Source organism: Vidua macroura, chromosome Z (assembly GCF_024509145.1).
Source record: "Vidua macroura isolate BioBank_ID:100142 chromosome Z, ASM2450914v1, whole genome shotgun sequence".
Lineage (NCBI taxonomy): Eukaryota > Metazoa > Chordata > Aves > Passeriformes > Viduidae > Vidua > Vidua macroura.
This window is the reverse complement of record NC_071611.1, coordinates 13,451,389-13,475,767: the sequence shown is the minus strand read 5'-3', so window position 1 is coordinate 13,475,767 and position 24,379 is coordinate 13,451,389. Positions and strand designations below refer to the sequence as shown.

At 43.6% G+C, this 24,379-nt stretch overlaps 1 protein-coding gene across 1 annotated transcript in view; it reads right to left on the bottom strand.

Moving 5' to 3' along the window:
• The window catches only part of FRMD3 (FERM domain containing 3), a 124,409-nt gene extending 110,351 nt beyond the window's left edge, over positions 1–14,058 (bottom strand). Inside the window, exon 1 of the mRNA XM_054004481.1 lies at positions 13,960–14,058. Within this exon, the coding sequence (XP_053860456.1) occupies positions 13,960–14,058 (99 nt within the window). The remainder of the gene's footprint in view (positions 1–13,959) is intronic.
• Positions 14,059–24,379: the final 10,321 nt, after the last annotated feature.

The following is a 24,379-nucleotide window of genomic DNA, read 5'->3' as shown; positions in this document are numbered from 1 at the left end:
TCAGAGTTGTAAACATTTTTCATTTACTTAACAGAAAGCATGTTCCACACCAAATCTGTAGCTGTAGCCCACATCCCCTTTGTAGCCTTCAACATTTTTGGTCTCCCTATACCATGAACAAGGTTTGACTACTAGCATATGCTCTTTTACATTTGGGCCACTAATAAGGTGAAGTACGCCATCAATATTACAGCAGATCTGGCACTGGTTAAAGCAAATTTGTGTAGATGAAGGAGCAATCATTAAGGCTTTACAGACACACTTTCCTCCAGTGTCTAAAATCCTCCCCACATGCCCTCAAGTGCTGGAGTTCATTTTGATCTCTGATGTAGCTGAAAGATGTGCAAAAGCAGGCACAACATTAACCACAGACTAAGTGCTTGAGATGGCATTGTTTTGTTTATTCCAGTGAGTGCATATGTAGAATTCATTAATCGTGTAAGAATGATGTTTACTTTGAACAGAAATGTACAATTATCTTGTTCATAAAGCAGAAACCCCTCTCTCAGCAAGACAACTCAATTCATGGTATTTCTGCAAAGAAATACTGCTACAAGAATCCCACTGAACCTTTGGGAGGACAGTACTTTCCCTTTTATTTCCCTTCTTTCTTAAGCATATATTTAGCTGATCTATTTCAGGAATGCATGGGCAAAGCTTCACAGTTCAAAATGAGAAAAACAATATCCTGTAGAAGCAGATTCAACTTTAATTACAAAGCAATATCAAATTTGTACAGACACAGTAGGAAAACAGAATTTGTTAAACTGGTTTCCCCATGGATTCATAATCTTCCTGCACCATCCAGTCTGCAGGATAAAATGCTCAGAATCCTTCTCCAGTAAACGTTTTGGTTACTGCGTAAGCAGCAAATCCTCTGGAGACAGAGAAGGCAGAGGGAGGTTAGACAATGGAATTTCTTCTGCATCTCTCAGAGAAGTGCAAACATTATGTAGGGCATAAACCTGCTCTGCATGTTCACCACAATCACAGCTCTTCTTGTCTTCTTTGAGTACTGCAAAGTCAGTGAATTGAGAATTTCAGGATGAATTGTCATGTCACTGTGCCTACCTTCTTGTTCTTTAAAAAAACAGAAAATAGGAGAGCAGTTTAAAACTCACTTTGATGTGGTGAACAGAACAAAGAAGTTCTTTTCTCAACAGATTTCCTTTGTGACCAAATGTGAAAACATACAGTTTTGCTTCAAGGGGAAGAGGTCAATAAAAAGTATATTCACAATACTAGACAGGCAGCAGGGGAACCACAGAGCTGTCTCTCAGGCAGGAGAGGAGTGAGGACATCACCAGCAAAACCAATAACCTGCTTGGGAATCAAGAATAATACATGGCTTCTTGGGCCACACCTGTCAACACCTGGCAGAATTTTAATTGTTCTTGGAATACCACCAAAGTACAGCTTGGCTAAGCAGAAGAAAGACATCAAAATAATTTTTAGAAATTGGTGCCCTCAAAATTACCAAAATCTCCTCCTGCAAAGGGTGGAGAGAAGAAGAAAGAAGCCAAAGGCAACTAAATCCACATCTGCATCTTCCCGGTAATTTTCCAAACAATAAAAGATAAAGCTTTTAAAAGCAGGTTAATGGAAGACATCAAATGCAGTGCTTACATTCTTCCATCATCAGAATGAAGACTATTTATGGAAAATCTAAAAAGAAAATACAACTTTCTTACAGGTTTTGGATTAATGATAGTTCTGATCACAAAGAAACAAGAGCATTCACAGAGTAAAAAAAAGAACAGTGAAAAAGCAGATGCTGGAGCTTTTCAGGACATTCAGTTTGTGTCTATTTTTCAGAACAGAGATATCCACTGAACTACTTATGACTCATGAAAGAAAACTATGTACCATTTCTTGGACATGGTGTGTAAATAAATTCTAGAGTGAACACACATACACAAAAGAAACATTAAAATATATGAATATTCATACCAAATAATATATTAGCAGTGCTGAGTTTTAACAGGAAGAATAGGAAGTTTAGTTGTCAAAAGTTATTTGTTTCCTCATGCTTTGTGAAAGCATCTGCAGGACCTAGAAACATTTCCACTATTTCTGAACCACCCCAGTATTATTCAGGATTTCACATGATAGTGCTGAATGGGCAAAAATCTGAACTATAAATACTGTAAGTTTTTAACATTAAGGTTTTTTAAATCTCAATTTAAAAATGCATAAATACCATTAAAGCTTTGGAAAAGATATTTTAAGAATGTGATTTGAGTTGAGAGGGATCAGCCAAGCAGACCATGAAAAATAAGATTTTTTTTAATTTTAAAATCAATTAAAATAAATTGTAAGAATAACCTAGTTAATGAGCAAGAAGGTGTAGAAATTGAAGTTTTTAAGGTACAACACAGTTATTGCAAAATCTGATTAATATAAAAGAATTGCAAAACAACCCCATAGAGACAGTTAGGATATTATAAAAGCCTTACAACTGTACAGACTATATAGGAAAATTATAGGGTGTGCCCAAACACACAGATATACACATTACCCTATGCAGAGAGTATGTTACAAGAGCAACAAAATATAACAAGCTAGTCAGATAATTCACAGAGTAAATAAATTCCAAAAGATTACCCAAACAAATAATAAAAAAACCACCAAAAACAACAACAAAAGCAAACAAAAACAAACAAACAAAAACCACAACAAAACAAAACAAACAAACAAAAAAACCAAAAAAAAAAAAAAAAAAAAAACCAAAACAAAACAAAAACCAAAAAAAAAAACACCACCAAAGCAAGAACACCCGAAGAAAAACAATCTCTGTCCAAAATATTGCATGGAACTTCTAGCCATCCTGGTCCAAAGACTAACTCCAGATCATTTTCATCAAAACAATGATCTGAAAAAGTACTTTGGGGTGAAGGGTAAAGATGTCAAATCTGTGCCTAGACACAGACTCAGAAGGGAGTCTGTGTCTAGGCACAGATTTGATATATTTACCCATTACAAAGAAGGCAGTAAGGTGGGAGCTGGTGAAAGGCAGGAGTAGCAATCAAAACCACTGTGGCCACAGAGAAGAACTGTAATTCCTGCTTCCCCTTCCTCCCCAATCCAACCCAGCCTTCTGTAGTTCTTCCTACACTCACAAGATGAATGAACCTCTAACGGAGTCAGGAGAGACCAGTTATTCACACAAACCTAGCTGAAACAGAACTCATCCCTTGACACCTGAAAGCAAATGTGAATATAAAACAAGGAGGGGAACATATTAGATTAGTAAAAATTACCTCAGTGGTTGTGACTGTAGATTTAAAAACTATGTGTTCTTTCACTGGAAAGAATTTCTGCATAACAGAATGAAACAGAAGTACGGGTGCAAATGCTGGTAAGATGTAACCAATACTGCTATCTTTGCATTTTACCACATAATAACCAAAATCTCTACACAACTGAAATCTTGTTCTCTTCCTCATGAGCACAAAGGAGACACAAGGGTCTCTCCATTTATTCAAATAAAGTTGATTTCTGCCTCTGTCTCCTCTGTGGACACTGGCCTTCAGCAGCACAATTTTCCACATGCCCACATATATCAGCATCCCACTACTGGAATTTCTCTTCTACAGCAGCATTTTTCCACACTTAAGTTAAAACTCAGGCCAGCTGCATTAATTACTTTGCGAGGTGTCATCATCACAATATGAATGAAGCATTCCCCCATTGTGTTTTCACTGAAATTACACCATAAATTCTTCTGGGCAAGATACAAGCCTCTGATTCTCAAGAAGGTAAGAGGATGAAAATTGTTATTTCTTTGGTGCACACAATGCACACACAAAAAATAACCAGAACTGTCATGAACATACTGTCCTGAAACTGTGTGGATTGGTAATTTTCCATTTTGATGTGCCACTCTTCTTGCTTTAATCCCATGAGCCAGCAGCATGGTTTGGTTTGGGGACTGACAACTGCTCAACTCTTCTCTATTCTGCTGGCTGTTAAGTACCAATTGAGAGACCATATGAGAAAACTCCAGAAATCCTGGAAATGTGAGTGGATTCTCCAGTCAAAACAGAAAACCTCCCTGGATATGCACCTAGCAAATGGCAGGGGCACTTCGAGCTGCTGGAGTGATTTTTATCTGAATGGATGAATCTGCACACTGAATCACTCACAGCACTGTCTGTAAAAGCTTCTGTTGTTTCCTTCCCTTTCCAAGGATGGAGCTAAAGAAAACTCACACAGAGCAGGAGCAAGCAGGGTCAGTGCAGTGTGAGTCCATCAACTGGTACACTGAATGCCTCAAGATAAATTCTTGAAGTCACTAAAGTTCAGGCTGGCACAGCACAGCTTCAGAGTTTAACTCATACCACAACTAACTGTCCCATCTAACACAAGAGCAGGTATCATCCTCTGACTGTGTGGCATTTATCTTTGTTTCTCAATTTTAAATTAATAGGGTGAATGTGAAAGATCTGCTGCCTTTTGTTCTGAAAACCCTAAATAAATAGGATTAGAAGTATGTTCTGTAGCATTTCTGTAGCATGCACAGCACTCCACTACATTCTCATCTGCATTTTTGCAAGTATCTTCAAATAAAGAAACAGCCACATCTTATATATCACTCCTCTATAGGGCTTGGAGCTTGTGTCCATAAAAATGAAAACAGAACATCATTAACTGAAGTTGTGCAGAGTACTTTTGTATTAGACTCTGTTGCTAAGAACACTCAAGTGAAACAGCATACACATGCCCCCTACACGCCCCAAAAAAATCAAGACTGCCATGACAGAACAGATTACAGGTATAAATCCAAGATTACAGCCACATATTCTAAATGCAGATGTTTTGTAAGCACCTACTAAAACCAGTGTTACTCCTGGTTTAGAGACCAACAACTGTTTAAGAACCTCCTCAAAATTCTTCAGATTTTCCACTTAAAATGAAAGCACCATAAACACAGCTACCATTTCACATGTTTTAGTATCAAACTGTAAAATACATCTTCAGTCATTAAAAAAATCTCCTCTTTTCTTTCTTTTTCTTCCTTTTTAAAAATTGAGATTGCATCTATACTAAGACTACTAAAACCCTCCAAGCATTATGGAGTGTTGAAGTGCACCACCCATGCCAGACAAACTGCTAGGACACAACAGTACTGCTTCTCCTAATTAGTATTCTTGCTGACTAGTTCCCAGGTAATGATGGGTAGATAGAGAGTCCAGGGGCCATTCCCAAAAGGCAGTTCACACATAGACACTCTCTTTTGGAGACAAAAGCATTTGACTAGTCTCTGCATCTAGAAACAAAAGAAATACACACCATTGCAGTCTGAACTTCATGCATCAATATCCTCACAATTTCACCTTATTTATATTTAATAAATTATTACATGCTGTTGTAAATTCTTTTGACATTGTTTGGGTTTGGAAGATGAGGGTATTGTGTGTTTGTTTTCATTTTGTAATCCCATTTCTTTTTAGCTTTCTATTATGTGAAAAATGGGCATACAGACTGATGGCATGAAAAAGGTTTTACATGGTGTTGTCAGAAGTTCCAAAGTTATCTTTGAAACACTGCCCTTTCATAGCAAGTTTAAATATTATAACATCAGGGGGAAAATGGTCAGATGGAAATCATCATTTTGGTTTGTGTTTTTTAAAGTACAGTTCTAATCCAAAGGGAGTTGCTATGGGAAAACATCACTGTGAGATAATAAATTTGAAAGGAGCAAAATTTGTCTTCAATACAAATTGTTTAGTTCTTCCTGGGTCTCAAGCAAACAAGGGAAAAATAACAGTATTTTTAATGAAAGTGTTGACTCATTTAACATGTCTTCCTAAAGGAGTATTTAAGGAGCAATGATTTTGCAGCCACTTAATACTTATGTATCTTACTGCAATTATTTTGAATCACCAGACTTCCAACTATTGCAGGAGTTATTTCCATTTGTGAAAACTAATGCTGAAAAAGAGCTTAATACCTTACCGCTCTTTACCTTTTCATTTCTGACCATGAACAGCCTTGAGAAATTTTATATAATATACAAATTAGCTCCATATACAAATTAGTATGATATATTTCCTATCAAGTTTCCAGAGGGGAAACTTTTCCTCTAAATATAACAGTACTAGATCATCAGTGTTTATTCTTCAGTAACTCCTACAAGCAGCAATCACAAATATGATGATTACTGTTCACACTTGGCTTACAACTGCCATAAAACAGCACCTATCTTGAAATGGCAAGCACACTGAAATGGCAAGAGCTGATTATCAATACGCCTCCAAAAATATGTTAGACCCTGAAAAGAGGAAAACAGAAACACTTTTAGGAATTGAATGCCTGTAGCTGGAAAAGATAACATAAACTGACAGTAGAGGAGTGAAGAAAGAAAAGTGTGATATTGCTATTATTATTGTTGCTGTTGTTATCATTATCTTTTTTTTCATGCCAGAAAGAAGATTTAATATTGATTTATTCACTGCTGAATTATTAAAACTGTGCTTTCACTATCAGACAAGGAATTAAAACACAGTGAAAAGAAAGAACAAAAATGTGACTTGTAAGGTCTAGAATGGGTCTGTGAGAAGACAAGGCTAGGGAGGAAAATGAGAAGTATTTAAGCAATCAAAAATGAAGGAACAGACAAGAAGCCTCAGCTAAAGGAAGAACTATAAGGAGATACATTCCATATGCAGCAGAGAAAGGCACAGCCAAAGATGTATGCTGACAGCTTGACTTTAACAGGAAAAGGAGAGAAGGATTATCTGGACGTTATGAACATTGCCAACAGGCTGACATTATCCACACTAGGAAATGGAGGAGAAGTGCAAAAAGAGAGATAGAACAACAAGAAGATAAAGAGAACCATTTCAGTATGTTTGATTTAATAAGCCAAAATACCCAGAAGAACAAGAACCTGCGCTACAGAAAACAAGTATTTTAGCACAGAGATAATTACTTTCCAGTTTTCCAACCCACCTGCCTTTTTTGAGGAGGAAGAGAAAAATCAGCTGCCATTTTTCCCATTCTTTAACCTAATTGTTTAGAACTTGAGTTTTTAATACAATATCTGTTACAGGGGACCAGCAAAAACCATTCAGACTCTCTATTTCACCTTCCCATAGGAAAGGCATTAATCTCTCCTTTTCTTAAAGCTCAAAGTTCAGGAGCAGTGTGACACACTATTAAATAATTTCTACCCTCTACAGGAAATTCTATCTAGGAAAATACAACCAAAACATGACAATACATTACTTCCTTACAAATTAATTATTTTGGCCGGTTAATTCTGCCATATTATTTCTTCTTGGCTGCCTCCTCTATTCAATCTGTATCAGTGCACTGAAGATGCTTATATAGACAAGGGTGTCTCAAGGTACAAGAAAATCTTGTGGTGAGGTGCAAAAAGCCCTTTCAAGACAAAAAAGTGCATGAAGATCCTGCAAAGCATTCTGTATCTCACAGGAGCCACTTTCCTACTGCACAGGATCAAAATTATGATTTGCAGTTGCAGATATAAGCAGTGCTGCATCGTGCTATTGATTTTCCAGTTGCCTTTTATTATTACTTCAGATCCACTTCTACTGTTCAGTTAGTGTCCAAACATGCCTGACCATAACCAATGTAAAAATTTTTATGCAAAACTGAAAAGAGTGGAAAAGTGAAAAGATTATACGTATTTTTAACTGGCAACTCTCCTTTTAGCTTGTTTCTTTTATATAGACAACTGTGTGTAAGGATACCTGTATTTTTAATGACTTTTTGTTTCTAGGCTTCAGCAGCAAACACACCAATATATTAAGTTACTTATCATCTACATTGTTTCTTTTTACTGAAACACACATTCATCTTCAACCATGGATTGGGTAAATCTTTAAGCACACATGCTTTTATTTACTAGCAACCAAAATATGAATTGCAATGTCAATCACAACACAAAGCAAACAGGCAGTTAAAAATTAAAGGCAAGATTATGGTCTTTAGGACAGAGAATTTTTAGATTTTGATCATTAATCAGACAGCATGAGAGTGTGGAAAAAAACCTAATTCATTATTAATAAGCTTTAGCCAACAGTAAAGCTGTTCAGCTGCAGTTTAGTATATGTCGGATAAAATCCTGTATAAACCAGCTTTGTGAGTATTTTCACTTAAAAAATAGCAAGAGAGAACAACAGAGTTTATGAATTGCTAGCCGTAAGGCAGTATTACACCTAGGTATGCACCTGTTCTTTATCAGAGACAAAGAAACTAATGTTAAGCAGTACCAAGTTTCAGGAGCACATATCAAAATCCATCAAGAGAACTAATTTCTTAATTTTTAATGAAAACTGCCAACACCCTAGTAATCTTCTAGCACCACGCTCTGTTCCTGCTTCCTTTTCAGCCTTGGAAGGAGCTAAAAGCACATCTTCAAGAATTATTAATGTATAAAAACAAAAACAAAAAACAAATCCCAAGAAACAAACAGAATATAAATACATTACATCAACTTTAATCAAACACATGCAATTACAACAGAGATCGCTTTAACCCATAGGCTTAGCTTAATTAGAGAGTATTCTCATGTACATCTCTCACCAAGAGTACCCCCTGTAACTGTACAATTAGAGGCTCAAGCATTAAGTCAGGAATGCAAGCCCTAGTGAGCAGTTTCTAAAATGTGTCAACAGAACATAGAGAATAATTCTTCCTAACCTGCACCTCCTTCCTTATCTCATCTTACTATTTTGAACCGCTGTAGTATCAATCCAGCAGCTCAAGGCGCTTGCTGGTTACGCTTCTGACATCGCTTACAGGATAAATATAAATTCACTAAATCTCCTGCCTTCTGTCTACATAATCCCTTAACCTCTCCCTTTCCACAGCTATGATTCACTGCCTTTTTTTCATATCTGGCCTCTCCATTATTTTCATTCTGCCTTCCCTTTCCCACTTTTTTTTTTTTTTAATTCATTGACATTCAGCATACCTTCACAGTGAGACTTGTGGTCACTGCTCTTTTACTTCACAGCCTGCTTCAGTATGTTGTTTTGGTTTTTACATTTTATTGAGGGATGGGAATTTTAAATAGTGTTCTCTGGTTAGCAGATTTCTATTAAATTTTGCTTTTGCCTGCAAGACACAGACCAAGCAGATAATATTAATCAAGTAGACAACTTTTCAGTGAACAATGAGCTACAAAAAGAACTAGACAGAACAGTGTATGTCACATTTAAAAGAAAATTAGAAAAAAAAAAAAAAGAATCAAGCAAACAAATTATTAGCCAAAGTACAGGCAGCAGTATTCAAACTGCACAGAAGCTGCTCCCAAAATTAGATTACCAAAGCACAAGACCATTCTACACTATTGAACTATCAGCAGCAGAAAGAAGTGAGCTTTCTCAGATTTTATCACCTTCATTTTAAATTCTGCAAAAAAAAGTTAAAAGGTCTAAGAACAGACCATGACTAAATCAAAGCTTTATTCTGCTATATTTTCTCCCTGATTCCTAAACCAGTTTTTAAAAATAACATCTTCTCCTTGTTCAAAATCTGGACACACATAGAAATTCAACTTTTTTCTTTTAAGCAACAATCAAATAACTATTTAAGTACAATTAAAAAATAAAAACCAGTATTGTAGCCAAATGATATTTTTGGGAATATAAAAAGATTTTTGTTCAGGAAAGCTCATTCAAAGCAAAACCTGTGTCATTAAAAAGGCCCCATTACAACAGAATTTTACACATGGGCTGAGGCACGAGAAGACCTAGTCATGCAGTATTTCTACAAACAAACACACACAGAGCAAACTTCATACCACTTTCAATAACAAGCTCCAAATGAGAGGAAAAGCTTTAGTCATGCTTATTTCAAACTTATTTCCAGTTGTACACAGCTGGACCTGAACATCTCAAGGAGTAAAGCAAAACTTGAATTAAGGAGTGAGCAAGTGGCACAGTTTAAACCAAGGCTTGGTCTAGGCTATTGTTACTAAAAGGCTAAATTGCTGCATTAAGTTATTGCTTGAAGTCTGCAAAACTGGAAGTTTTTACCCATCATGCCATTGAGTCAGAAGAGAAGTATCTCATTAACACCTCCAGAAAGGAGGTCTTCTTGCTGCTCCAGACTCATTTCCAATAGTTTTGAAGACCTACTTCCACCACTGCCCTCTTTCAAACCTTGGTTCTGTGCTTTATCAGGCAGGCTGCACAAGCAGGTCACCTCTTTCTCTTGCAAATGGAAACAGACAGTGGCCACTGGCCCTTCAGGCTGTTTTTCAAAACCTCTCCATTTCAGCTCTGCTGCAGCAGCTTCACCCTACTATAAAAATGCTGCTGCTATAAAACTGACTACAGAACACAGAGAGCCTTCACAAACAAAAATCATGGGAAAATAAACATCACCATAATAATTAGTTAGGTGTCCCTCAGGTCCCAGCCCATTCTTGTGTCTGTCACCACTTCATCTATTTTGTAGTCACAAAGTCTCTCAGATGAGGAGGACGACACACTGAATCTTGACCTTTGAGCTGCAATCCTAGCCTTGAGCAACTTGGTGACCTACATGGCAGCTGCACAAGTCGATAACTAGTTGGCTGGAGTCTAAAAATGCATGATTCACTTATGATTCTCCCTACACTGCACCATATGCTGTCACTAGACTAATCGCTAAAAAACTGTAATTTCCAAAAGCAGACTTTATTAGCTTGGTGACTTGATGAAACACTACTTTGAAAGAACTTCAATAATAAAAAGAAACATGTATTTTCTTTTTCTACCTAAACACTGAAATTTACAGAAGAAGGAAAAAAATACACACATGTGCACATGCAGCTTTTAAGTATATGTGCTGCTGCTTATTTTTCCTAAAACTAACTCCCGCTATTTTAGATGAGTAACACAATTCTGGTTGCAAATTTTGTAGGGCCAAAGATCTACAGTGCATCTGAAAATTAGAATACAACTCTGCCCAGAAGTGGTACCAGGTTCCTGTGATACTAAGCTATGTATACAAGCCAACTGCTGGAAAGATATACTTGAAAAAGTAGTGTTTGGTAAAACTTGGTGTGCTAAACTGTATCAAATCATACCTAGACACCTCACCGTCCAGACCAGCTACACATCTCCCTTCTCTTTTCCCTGAAAATGCACAGCAAGAATTTCAGTTGTCACATTCCTTACTGCATCCTGTGTCCCTAGGAGACTCTGATAGCATTTCTCAGTGTTGTAGAATTAGGATTTCTTATCCTCTTAATGACTAAAACACAGCTGTCCAACATGTTCCAGCCAGCACAACCCTGGCATCTCTACTGTTAACCCAGCAGCCCATCATCTGGGCTATTTTGTCCTAGTGAACATGCATCAATATGCATACATAGATCTAACAGGCAAGTGGGAGTTTCTTTCATTAGTAAAAAAAATTTAGTATTGCTAAATACTCCGAGCAAGTTTTGTCCACATTATGAAGTTCAAATACAGTCTGACAAACAAATGAAAGACAAAAAGTTGAGTGGTTTGGGATTCATTAATTAATTCTAATGTCTAAAAAGCTATGTGCATACAGGAGGATAAAGAAATAACCTGAGCTATTCACACATTTTAAATGTTTTTGTCAGAGTGCAGACTCAGGAAAACAAGTTCTAAATGAGATTATTACAGAATTCAATCTTCAGAATTATCCTTATAACTCTAACAGTTAAAATATTTTCAACAGTGATTTTTTTTCTGCCTGCAGAATGAGCCACAATACAACTGGTTCTGAGCTCATTGCTTCACCTTGCCTAATGTAACACCTAAAGTGTTAAAGTAACTCTTTTTTCCTCCCCTGTAGGCATTGAAGGGAATACTCTCAGCACATGTGAGTCTGTTGAATACTTCAAATCCAAGGAGCTGTCATAACACCGTCTCAGAATCTGACCTTAAATTTATGATTGCTTAAAGAGATTAATTTTTAAAGTGCCAAATAAGTTATGCAAAGCTTGCATTAAACTCAAGAAAAGACTCTGAAGGCCATGCGGCTTCTTAGTCAATAAATCTTCTAACCATGCTCTTTGTTAATAAGAGCACTAGTATGATACATGTACAAAATGTTTTCAGTAATTTCCTGTTACTTCCAGGTTACATGTCATTCAAGAGTAACTAGTACGCAACCATGGACTGGGAGAGGAGTGTGTGTAGAGCAGCCCTGCAAAATGGTCTGGGGGTGCTGGTCGGCAGCAGCTCAGGCTGAGCCAGCAGTGTGTGCCCGGGCAGCCAGGAGGGCAAACCCCATCCCGGGGTGCATCAGACACAGCATCACCAGCTGGGACTGGGATCATCCTGCTGGATTCAGCCCTGGGGCAGCCTCACCCTGAGTCCTGTGTGCAGTGCCAGGCCCCACAGCCTGAGAAGGGTGGGAAGGTCCTGGAATGGTCCAGAGGAGGACAACAGAGCTGGTGGAAGGGCTGGAAGGCACATCCTGTGAGGAGAGGCTGAGGGCTCTGGGTTTGTCTGGTTTGGAGAGAAGGAGGCTCAGGGGTGACCTCATTGCTCTGTACAGCTCCCTGGGGAGGGGACCTGGAGAGGGAGTGCTGGTCTCTTCCTGGCATCCAGCAACAAGGAATGGGAATGGCTCAAAGCTGCAGCAGGGAAGGTTCAGACTGGACATCAAGAAACATTTCTTTACCAAGAGAAACAAACACTAGAGCAGGCTTCATGGAATTGATGCCTCAAATCTGCCAGTGCCTTAGAAAGAGATACTTGGGCAATGCTTTCAGTAACAGGCTTTATGTTCTGGTCAGCCCTGGAGCAGTCAGGCAGTTGGACTAGGTGATTGTTTTAGGTCCTTTTAAACTGGAACTATCTCTATTCTGGTGTTAAATAGCGCTGTTGGAACTAACAAAAACCATCTTTTAGTCCTAGCAAAAACAGAACTTGTATTTCATGGCATTTGGAGATTTTTGGCCATAATGGCCTTAGTATAAGATTACCAACTCAATTTAAAGCTGTAGTTCTTTCTGTCAGAGAGACAGAAAATATCAACTGTGAGTGACAAACAACTTCCTAAAAGACCACTCACGTCTTCTGATCTGGATGCCAAGTTCATCTTTGTTATTCTGTGAACAATATGGAAATTTCAGAGGGTAACTTGATTTTAATGCCTGCAGTTAAATCTGTAAGAATCTGTAAGTCTTCCATAGTGTAACCAGAGTTACAGTTCCTGTTAGAACATCTGAAATACCCCTGCTTTCACACACTACAAATATTGCTGCTCCACCACAAAATCACAGACTCCTCAATGTTCGAATCTTTATCCTTATTACTTGAAGGAATAAAAAGAGGGACTAAGTAATTAGGAAGATGGACTACGGCTAAGTTGTTTTTTGTTGGGTATGTTTTTTTCCCAACCGCACAGCAACTACTATCACTGAAAAGCCTGCTCCAAGTTATCTTTTGTCTTAGATGAAGAGGGGCAGAAATTAATTTTGAACTCTGCCCGCTATCTCGGTAACGGCGGTTCCCGACACCGCACGCCGTGGGCCTTGCTTCCAAGGCAGGGCTTTGCCGGTATCGGAAAGCGAGTCCTCCCGCAATCGGCTCCGCAGCCTGCGGTGCCGTCCGGGGCGCCCCGTTACCGCCTCGCGGGACGGGGAAGTCGCCGCCGAGATTTCCCTCCTCGTCCGAGCCATCGCAGCCCAGAGCGCTCCTCTCGCCCACAGGGACGCTGTGCCGGGCGTGCCGAAGCCTGACGGATCCCGCGGCTCCGGCAGCTGCCGGGCGGGCTCCACGCCGTGCAGAGCAACGCCGTGGCGCAGCACCGGGAGGCGGCGGAGCAGCCGCGGCTGCCGCGCCGCAGGTGCGCGGAGCTCCCGCCGAAAACGGGGAGCGGAGCTCCCGCCGCAGCCGCGCCGAGCCGAGCCGAGCCGCCGCCCGGGCCCTGCGAGCCGCCGCCCGCACCCGGCCCCCAGAGCCGCCGCCCCCCGAGCCGCCCCGCCGCCGCCGCCGCCCCTTTCCGCGCCGGCACCTGGATGTGGCAGGAGATCTCGGAGTCGTCCAGCAGCCGCACGGTGCATTTCATTTCCGCGCTCAGCGACCTGATGCTGGAGCTCCGGAACCGGATCATCCCGGCAGCCCGCCCGCCGCTGCTGCCCCGCAGGCAGCCGCAGGGGGCCAGCCTGCAGAGGCGCCCGGCCGACCACGGCACGGCACGGCGCGACACGGCGCGGAGAGGCGCGGCGGCAGCGCCACCCCTCAGCCCCGCGGCTCTCCGCCGCCGCCAGCCATCCGCCCGCCCGCCGCGGCTCGGGCCGCCGCTGCGTCAGGATGCGCTCCGCTGGCCGGCTTCAGCATCCTCCTGCGCCCGCCCCCGGCATGGCACGGCACGGCACGGCACGGCCCGCGGGGGCACCTCTCCGCCCTCACCTGCTCCTCCCGCTTCTCCGCCCCACCGGTCCCGGCTGGGCTCCCTGCGCGGCTCCGTTTCGTCGGGCTGGTAGCGCCCAGAGGGAAGTGATTGCTTGTCTTCTCCGCCACAGGCGTGCCTCGCCTGGTTTTGAGTGACCTGAGCCACTGGTACTCGCGTGGGAATGCCCGATGCCCTGCAAACGGGGGACATCCCCCAGGCTGCCGGCGGGGAGTGGAGCCCCATGCTGGCTGGCCGTCTATGTCTCCGGCGTATCCCAACACAGCCCGAGGCAGGAGGAGAAGCCTGTGGAATACATGTGCAAAGTCATATAAAGAAACGTCACCAAAGATGAGTGTACCCTAATGAAACAGGAGAAAACAGAATGTAACTTACTGTAAAAGTGCAAGCCTTGGAAACTTGTTTCCTCAGGGAAAAAAAAAAAATGACCCATTAAGGAGCAGCAGTCATACCCCATTTGTTGTCTAAGTCGGAAACAAAATAAACCATCCAGTGGTTTCATTATTATGTTCTCCACCACAAAAGGGTGTACACACTTGTGTAAAACCTTGCTGGCAGAAAGCAAACATCAAACCTTGAAACAAGGTTTAACCAGCCTTGAAACAAGGATCAGCACTGTGTTAAAAAATTAGTACTTTCTTTTGAAATATGAAATGAAAAACAGCCAGGGCAAAATGTGACATGACTGGAAGTTTACAAATATAAAAGAAGCACTGACAGTCACACAGAAGATGCATTTCAGTTATTATTGCCTAGTTGTCTATGATTAGCTCTAAATGTCCATATTTTGAAAAGAGCTCTGAGTGAATGTGTTGCTCTTTAGAAAACCCTGTGTAAAAGCCTAAGTGCTGCTACTCCTGTACTCCTGCTGCTACTCCTCTGACTTTCTGCTGGACTGCTAACAGCAGGAAATACAGGCAACCACAAACAAATGTGAAATATATAATGCTCACTACCATCCGCTAATAAATATGCAGAGCCCTTTAATGTGGAACATAAAAGAAAAGTTATAGATATATGTTTCTCAGAAATGATAAATGCTTTCAATTGCCTAGTGGATAGTGAACCAAACCAGTGAGTATTTTAAATAGATTATTCACCTCAGCAGCCAAAGTCAGCCCACAAGTTATGGAAAAAGGTCCCTATCAGCTGAGACACCAGATGTGGACACCCACTCATTAATAATAAAATAATACATTATGTCTTACAGAACTGCAACACGGGAATTCAATTCAGGATTTAAGCCCACATGCAGATTGACTCTCAGGTGACACAGATTTTCCTGCTTCTGATAGAGAAGGAATCTTCTCTTTCTAAGTCAAGTATTTTAGCTTTCCTTCAGTCTCTCCAGCACATTTTTCTCCACCCAAAAGGGGAATTACAAGAGGGAGCTGAGCCAATGATGATTTAGTGAGCAGGTCATAGTCTACCACTGTCTGAAGGGGGATTTTGCTTTACCTTCAGGACTATGTGGAGAGGGATGAGCTTTCCAGGACTTCTCAGAGTTACAGCAACAGCAATGACTTCAACATAAAATCTGTATCCCCAAACAAGTGTGAGCACAGCAAGTGTGAACTAGTGCGTACTAACAGCAGCGCAGCTGCCTGAGCACAGGGCTCAGCAGAATTTTACTTGCCTGTTGTAAAAACAGGTCACTCTTGTCTTTTTGGTCACCTTATTTGCCTCTTTAATACCTCATACCATGTTGACCTGAGGTGCCTGAGAACTCTGTGAGACACGTAAACCATTTCTGTGTTTCAGCTACCTCAGCAATAGTTTTTAACGCACAGAATGTGGCAGCCATTTAACAGGAAGACACCAGATAAATGAAACAATCAAAACCAAATACTCCACCCAAAGAGAAAAAAAAAAAAACAAACAAAGAACAAACAAAAAACCCAACGAAGCAATGAAAGGTTTTTTTGGTTGAAAACCAAACACTCTGCCCCGTTGCAACTTCACAATGTAAATTCATCAGATGACTTTTGCATCACAGATTAGTACTACCACCTCTTCCTTATTGAAAACAAATTCTAGGCTTCCCCCCCCCCCTTCCAAATAGAAGGCTCTTAAAGTTCTCTTAGTATCATAAATTATGCAGAAAAAACCCACAAACTTACCTCAACAGATATTATAGTGCACCCTTTTTTGCCAGATCTTGGAGGCCAAGCAGTCCTTATATAGCTAGCACTTGGAAATACCACTTGAAAAGTCAAGTACTTGAGGAACTGACATTTAAAATTGTATGGCAAATATAGGAAAACACAAATCAACACATAGATAAATTTAATTCAGATACCAGAAAATGCTGAGCTGATGGAGTATATTAAAAAATATGCTGCTTGAACTTGCAGAATACACTTCTGACTCAGGGGAAGGTTATCAGCTACTGCTGTTGCTGCCAAGACCATGCCATGTTGTTGAGGAGTTTATTGAAGTGCTCACCTGGCTTTACACTGCAGATGCTGGAAGTTCTGATGGGAGATCTCAATACCAGGTAATGCCAGCTGCAAGAACTGACTGATTGGTGGTGGGAAGATGTTGTAGGTTGTCAGGTGTTGTAGATGTTGTAGATTGAGTCAGGTGTTTTATTAATGTTAGTTAGGTTTGTTCCTTGTACTTCCCTATTTTTTCCCTCACAGTGGTTTGCTCCAAGTTGTTTACCCCAAAAGTTCCCGCCACTCAGATCCGCAGTTACCTGTCAATCTTCTCACCTCTCCCTGTTTTCTCCTTATTTGGTTCTGTCAGTCAGGGTTGTCACTCCCTGTTGGGGTATCAATCTTGTAACCACCCCCAGCTTCTTCGTGGAAGTTCTGTATCAATCACCCCACCTTAGCCCTTCTACTCGTCCCAGGACACTGTACCCGCCTCTGTTATGTTACCATTGGTTGTTATAATCTATGTCATACCTATCTCATTTGGCCCCATTGGGTGAGCCAGGTTTCCACCCCTGTCCACCCACCTCCTACTTAATCTGTTGTTGTTCTTTGTTCTCTGGCATTTTGTATTGCATTGCTCTGGTGTTGGGGAAGATGAAATAGCAAGGCCCTATAAATATGATGGCCTGGCAAAAGAATCAGAGAATACAGATATCGAGATGAAAATGAGGTTTGAAATACCAAACCTTGATCACTGAGCATCTCGAAAACAATAATGCAGCCAAGCTGGAAACAATCCCCCCTTCTGATAGATCCTAAGGTCAAATGGAATGTTCTGTATCACCCCCCAATGTGTGGTTCATCCCATACCTGTAACCCTCCCCTGAAGTATCCGATGTCTGTAACCCCATTGGCCCAAGTCCTGTCCCAGCCCACCTTGAAGCCCCCTGATAAGGTGTGGCCGAGGGACCAGACGCTCTCTCTTGGACCCTCCTGCTGGGACACCCACCTGGCACCATCTCTCTCTCTCTCTCTCTCTCCCCCCCTGCTCTCCCTGGGCCTGCCACAAGTTGCAGCTAGCAACTCCAAGCAGGGCCCTTCATCCTTTACAATAAATCATATGCTCTAAAGACCAGGCTTCAGAGATCCTTCGTTACCACCCATCCAAACTGTCCTGGAGTCCAGCAGTCCCCGCACTCTGGGAGCATTTTGTTCTGACCACACATGGGAATAAAAGTTCTTAGGGCTCACAAACAAAGTGTCCTTCTCTCGTCCCTTTGTCTCCTCTCAGCGTGTGAAGCTACCAAAGCTGTGTTACCCATGCCGCAGCGCTCAGCATTACCAGGGAGGCAGACGCCGTACCCCTGGAGTGCCCGCTCACACGTGGCGGTCACCCGGCCTCTCACAGGCAGTGCTAGCCAGCGCTTCTCGACTGCTTGAGGTCATGGCAGGTAGCCGCTGAAGGTGGCAACCAACGCGGTGGGGCGCACTGTGAGGGCATTTCTGAGTTGTGCAGAGACACGCCGCTGCGCTGCAGCAAATGCCGCCATCACTGCATGGAAGTGCCCCACGCCGGACTGAAACTTAGAACATCGGCTCTACAGATTAAGTCAGTGAAAGCTCCATCGCCCTCGAGGGCGCACACAGATTTTTGTCCTGCCATGCCAACGAGGGAGGGAGGCGTAACTTCTCACTGGTCGTGGACAACAACAAGAAGCCGCCTTCGAGAGTGAGGACCCTCGCCACAGTTTTATTTCCGAAGCACGCCAGTTGGGTAAGTTTCAGTGGCTGGGACAGATCTGGCCGAGGCTTCCCTCACTGGGTGTGGGCTGGCCACAGTCCCGAGGCAGGGGACATGCAGTGGACAGTATGAGTGGCCAGCCGCTGGCGACTTTGGCTTTTTTTTCTTTTTATTTGTTCTTTCCCTGCGGTGAGTGGGTGGGACCGCGTGGGTGGGCAGCATGGGAGCCGTGCTGACCACTCACCAGAGAGAATTTTATATCCAAGTTAAAAAAATCCTAAGGGAGGGTTGTAAGTTACGGGAAAAGGTTGAGGGTATTCCTAGAAGTTCAGTTAAGAATTTTGTCCAATGGTTGTTTTTTACCTTCCTGGGAATTTCGGCAGAAGAGGTCAGAAAAAGGGAGTTTTGGAAAGGAGTTGGTGTGAGATTAATGGAGGGAATCAAACACGGTGATCCCTCTGTCAAGGATAGCTTTATTAAGCTGTTTGTGTTGATTTGGGAAGTAGTTAAAATGAAAGGCGTTAAAATGAGATGCAGACCGGGGAAGGGCAGAAGCGTGGCCACTGGACAAAACCCCAGTTTTCCCTAAACCCATGTCCCTAGCATCGTCTCCTTCCCTTTCTTCCCCTAGATTGGGTGGGCAGGGGGGAGAAATCCACTAGTCGAGGGTGCAGGGCAGCTCCCAGAACGCGGACCGTGCTCCTGGCTCCCCCGGTACCCCCGCCCTGATGGTGCTGGCCACGCCGCCAGGAACCCTACCCCTCACCCTCATTCCGATCCCTTTTTCCCAGTTATAAATCCTGGTTTTGGCGCAGCCCAATGCAGTTCTGTTCCCATGAACCCTTTCCTTTGTTCCCCTGGAGAGGCACCACCGCTGTGCCGGCGGGAAATGATGGCAGCTTTGTCTCAACAAAATGGAGGACAGGCACCCGCGGGCTTTTCTTCTTCCCATAATCCCTTTGTGCCCTTTGTTCCCTTTCCCGCCATTGTCTCAAACCCCTCCTGCTTCCCTGTTGACATGGGTGCCGCCCCTCCTGGAGATCGTGTTGCTCCCCCTCCCTCTGCTCCTCCTCTTGTGGGCGTTCCCTCCGGTCCTCTGCATGTTCCCCACAGCCCCACCATCGGCCTCGCCCTCTCCAATCATGGAGGGCTCTGTCAGCTCTGCCCCTCTGTCTCAGGATTGGGACAGCCCCCATCCTGTTTCCCACGCCCCACCTTCACGTTCCTACGGTTCCGGAGGCGGAAGGGGGGGGGGGGTGGGGTTGGAGCGGGAATGGGCTTGTATAGTACAGCAGCCATTTTTAACTCCAGTCTCCTGTAGCGCGGGAGGGGAAAACCCTAAATGGGAACCCCTTTCCTATGAATCTATAAAAGAGATCTGCAACATGCAAAGAGATTTTGGCTCCAAAAGTCCCTTTTTCAAAGGCATTTTACGAGCAACTCTGACATCAAAAACAATGGTCCCTGCAGACATTAAGCATCTGTTTAGTTGCTTGCTTCTTCCATCAGAATACAAATTATGGGAAAGAAAGTGCAAGAGATTAGCAGCGGATCTCCTCCCGGAGATCTTAGAGGGCCCATATAGCCTCGATTTTGCAGAAGAATCAATCACTTTAAATCACCTTATTGGTGAGGGAAAGTGGAGCAAGGCCCAGCTGCAGGCTAGGGGGATTCCAAGTGCGGTGCTGGACATGTCCAGGGCTGTGGCAGAGCGCGTGTTCCTGGCCGTGCCCACCAAGGAGCCAATCTTACCATATACGGCAATTAAACAATCTGTTGCTGAGCCTTTTATAGATTTTGTGGACCGAGTCAGGGCAGCTGTGGAAAGGCGTGTGGAGGGACTGGAACTTCAGGACAAGTTTGTCCTGGAAATCGCATCCATGAACACCAATGAAGTGTGCAAAAGGATCATCCTAGCATTGCTGGTCTCACCACCACCGACCCTCGATCAAATAATAGAGGAATGCACACAGCTCATGACAGAGAAGATTACGAAGAAACCTTGAGACAAAGCGGTCAACCTGGCTGCCGCATCTTCAAAGAACTCAGCTTCAAGGCAGTTTCCATCTAAGCATCAGTGCTTCCACTGCAATCAGCAGGGACATTTTCTAGCCCAACGTCCATTTTTAAGGAGTGCATTGCCAGGGGCTGCAGGGGCAGTGGGGGGGAGGGGAACCCCACCTTTCAGAAAAACTAAAAGGAGAGCGCGGACTAGCCTCGTGTGCAGATAAAAATGAGGCAGGTCATGGCACCACAAGAGGAGCCGCGATCCATCATATAGTTCCATCTGTGAGCGGCTGCCTCTCAACAACTGACAAAAGGGAGCCTTATCCGCTTCAACTCACTAACCCTGTCCATTTCCATTCTCAGGACTGGCATTTCTTTATAGCAGAAGCAGAGCTTCTGTCGCACATCTGCTGCAGTGAAACCCGACAGAGAGAAGGTCTCCTGAACTGTAGGTACCTTGTCGTTGGTGACACAAAACACACGCCACTGGAGATAGAGATCCCTCCTGTGATTTCCACACTTAACCTGAGGGTCTTCTATCTCATGGCACGTTGTGTCCACACCCCACTCTTCCTACCGAAGGGCCAGATTATTGCACAGGTAATTCCCATCCCTCGTGCCCTGTGTAGTGATCTGGAACTCTCAGTTTTTTACACTGAGAAGCTGGGAGAAGAAAAACCCCTCATATGGTGCGGCCTTAAGTGCGAGGGGCACTCAATACATCTTCAGGGGATGATGGATACAGGAGCAGATGTGACAGTCATTCCACCGCACAAGTGGCCATCACAATGGGAGTTGCAAAGCATGGCCACGCCAGTCTTAGGACTAGGTGGGCCTCAATTTGCAAAACAATCTAAAAGCATAGTGCAAATTAAGGGACCGAACAGACTATTGGCCTCAGTACGTCCATTCATGATTGACAGCAAATTTACCTTGTGGGGGAGAGACGCCATGTCGCAGTGGGGAGCCAAATTGGAATTTCCGGCCCCCCAGAGTTTTTAGGTGCAGCCACTGAGGAGCGCCTCACACAGAAACTGAATTGGCTCACAGATAGGCCAGTCTGGGTGGAGCAGTGGCTGCTGAGTAAGCAGAAATTGAAGGCGCTCATGAAGGTCGTAGAGGAGGAACTAGCTAAAGGTCACATTGTAGAAATAAATAGCCCCTGGAATTCTCCAGTTTTTGTTATTAAAAAACTGGAGAATGATAGGTGACGCCTTCTCCACGACCTGAGAAGAATCAATGATGTTTTTGAGGATATGAGGTCCCTCCAACCAGGTATGCCGTCTCCTTCTATGCTGCCCCAAAATTATAATTTGGCTGCGATTGATATAAAAGATTGTTTCTTCCAAATTCCCCTTCACCCAGCTGACGCTCCTCGCTTTGCTTTCTCTGTGCCCTCCATCAACAGAGAAGCCCCAATGTGACACTACCACTGGAGAGTACTGCCACAGGGCCTTAAAAGCTCTCCTACCATCTGCCAGTGGTATGTTGCCAGGGTTCTGTCCCCGATATGTGCCAAGTGGACATCCTGTATTTTCTGTCATTACATGGATGATGTGTTGGTCTGTGCCCCTGACAACGATGTCCTGCAAAAAGCATTAGAGGACACTATTGTGGCTTTGTCGGTGGCAGGATTTGAGCTGCAAAAAGAAAAGGTACAGTTGCTGCCACCCTGGAAGTATCTGGGCCTAGAAATTAACAACAGAATTGTTAGGCCCCAGCAGATAAAGACAGATAACAATCCAAGAACGCTGAATGACCTCCAGCGCCTGTGTGGGTCCTTAAACTGGATCAGGCCCTGGCTGTGGCTCACCACGAGGGATCTGTCCCCCCTTTTCGACCTGTTAACAGAAAAAGAGGGGGATGATGACTTAGGTTCCCCGAGGGCCCTGACCCAGGAGGCCAGAGCAGCACTCGAGAAGGTCCAGACTACCATCGTGAGCAGGCAGGCCCATCATTGTCAACCAGGGCTGCCTTTCCGCTTCATAGTACTGGGTGAGTTGCCACATCTCTATGGGATGGTATTTCAGTGGGACAAGGGTCAACAGGATCCCCTCTTAATAATAGAGTGGGTGTTCCTTGGCCACAGACAGTCCAAAAGCATCACCAGGCCACAGGAGTTGATGGCCCAGCTCATCATGCAGGCCAGGGCTCACCTGCGAGTATTAGCAGGGTGTGATTTCACATGTATCCACCTTCCCATCAAAACATCTACAGGGAAGATGACCAAGGAGACCTCTGAGCACCTTCTGAGACAAAATGAAAATTTGCAGTTCGCCCTTGATAGCTACTCAGGGCAAATTCAGATTGGGCACCCAGGTCACCATTTATTCAACACAGAGTTCAAATTGTTGCCAAAAGAGATACAAAGTAAAAGACCACTCAAAGCCCTGACAGTGTTCACAGATGGGTCAGGAAAATCCCACAAGTCAGTGGTGACTTGGAGGGAGCCCAAGAATCAGCTGTGGGAAACAGATGTTAAGATAGTAGAGGGTTCCCCACAAGTAGCTGAGTTGGACACAGTGGTAAGGGCATTTGAGAGATTCAGCGAACCTTTTAATTTGGTTACTGATTCAGCTTATGTTGCAGGAGCAGTATCGAGGGCAGAACATGCTGTCTTAAAGGAGGTCTCAAACCCGGTCATCTTTGGTTTGCTCGCAAAGCTAATACACCTGATTTCCCACCGCAAGCAACCCTTTTACGTGGTGCACGTGAGATCACACACTGATCTCCCAGGCTTTATTGCCGAGGGGAACCACAGAGCAGATGCCTTGGCTGTGCCATTACAACTAGCTGGCCAGCCTAACATCCTCCAACAGGCCAAGCTGAGCCATCAGCAGTTCCATCAGAATGCCCCAGGTCTGGTCCACCAATTCCACCTGCAGCGTGACCAAGCAAGGGAAACTGTGGCCTCATGCCCCAGCTGTCAGGAGACAGCTTTACCAACACTGGGAGCAGGTGTGAATCCCAGAGGTCTCCGCAGTTGTGAGGTATGGCAAATGGATGTCACCAAAGTCCCTGAATTTGGGAAACTCAAAAATGTCCATGTGTCAGTGGACACCTTCTCGGGGGCAGTTTTTGCCTCAGCCCACATAGGTGAAAGGGCTGCAGATGTGGGAAAACATCTCATACAGGCGTTCGCAACCTTGGGGGTCCCAGCCACAATTAAAACTGACAATGGTCCAGCTTATACTTCCAGGGTGCTCAGTAACTTCCTGCAGGAATGGGGGGTCCAAAATAAAACCGGGATTCTTCACTCCCCCACTGGCCAGGCAGTAATAGAACAAACCCACCAGACATTAAAACAGGTCCTCCGATGGCAGTGGGGAGATGTGCGAGTGCTCACAAGAGACTCTGCAAGGCATTATTTACCATCAATTTTCTAAACTGTTCTTTTGACAGGCCAGAACCACCAATCCTGAGACATTTCAAGCAGCACCAATAGCTTCGGCCAGAAGAGCGGCCACTGGTGCTGGTGAGGTACCCATATTCTAAAGAAATCCAGGGTCCATTCCAACTTTTGACCTGGGGACGGGGATATGCCTGCGTATCCACGCCTTCAGGAGTCAAGTGGGTCCCTCAGAGACAGGTGAAACCATATATCCCAGGATAGGTAGTGAGTCAGACCAATAAGGTACCTGTGGATGCAACAAATGATCCCACCAACCAAGGGGTTGCATCCAATCACAAATGCCACAAGGAAAACAGAGATTCCACATCTCTTTCTACCTAAAACAGTGCTTGAAAATTTTCCCTGGAGACAAGTGGCAAACCCTTTCTGTTACATTAGTCTCATTGTGTTCTCGATTAATTTGTCTTTCATTGTAGTTGTTTCCTAGTTCCATCATCCTCTGGCATTCAGGAAAGAATCATCTCCACCACCATCTCCAGGCCC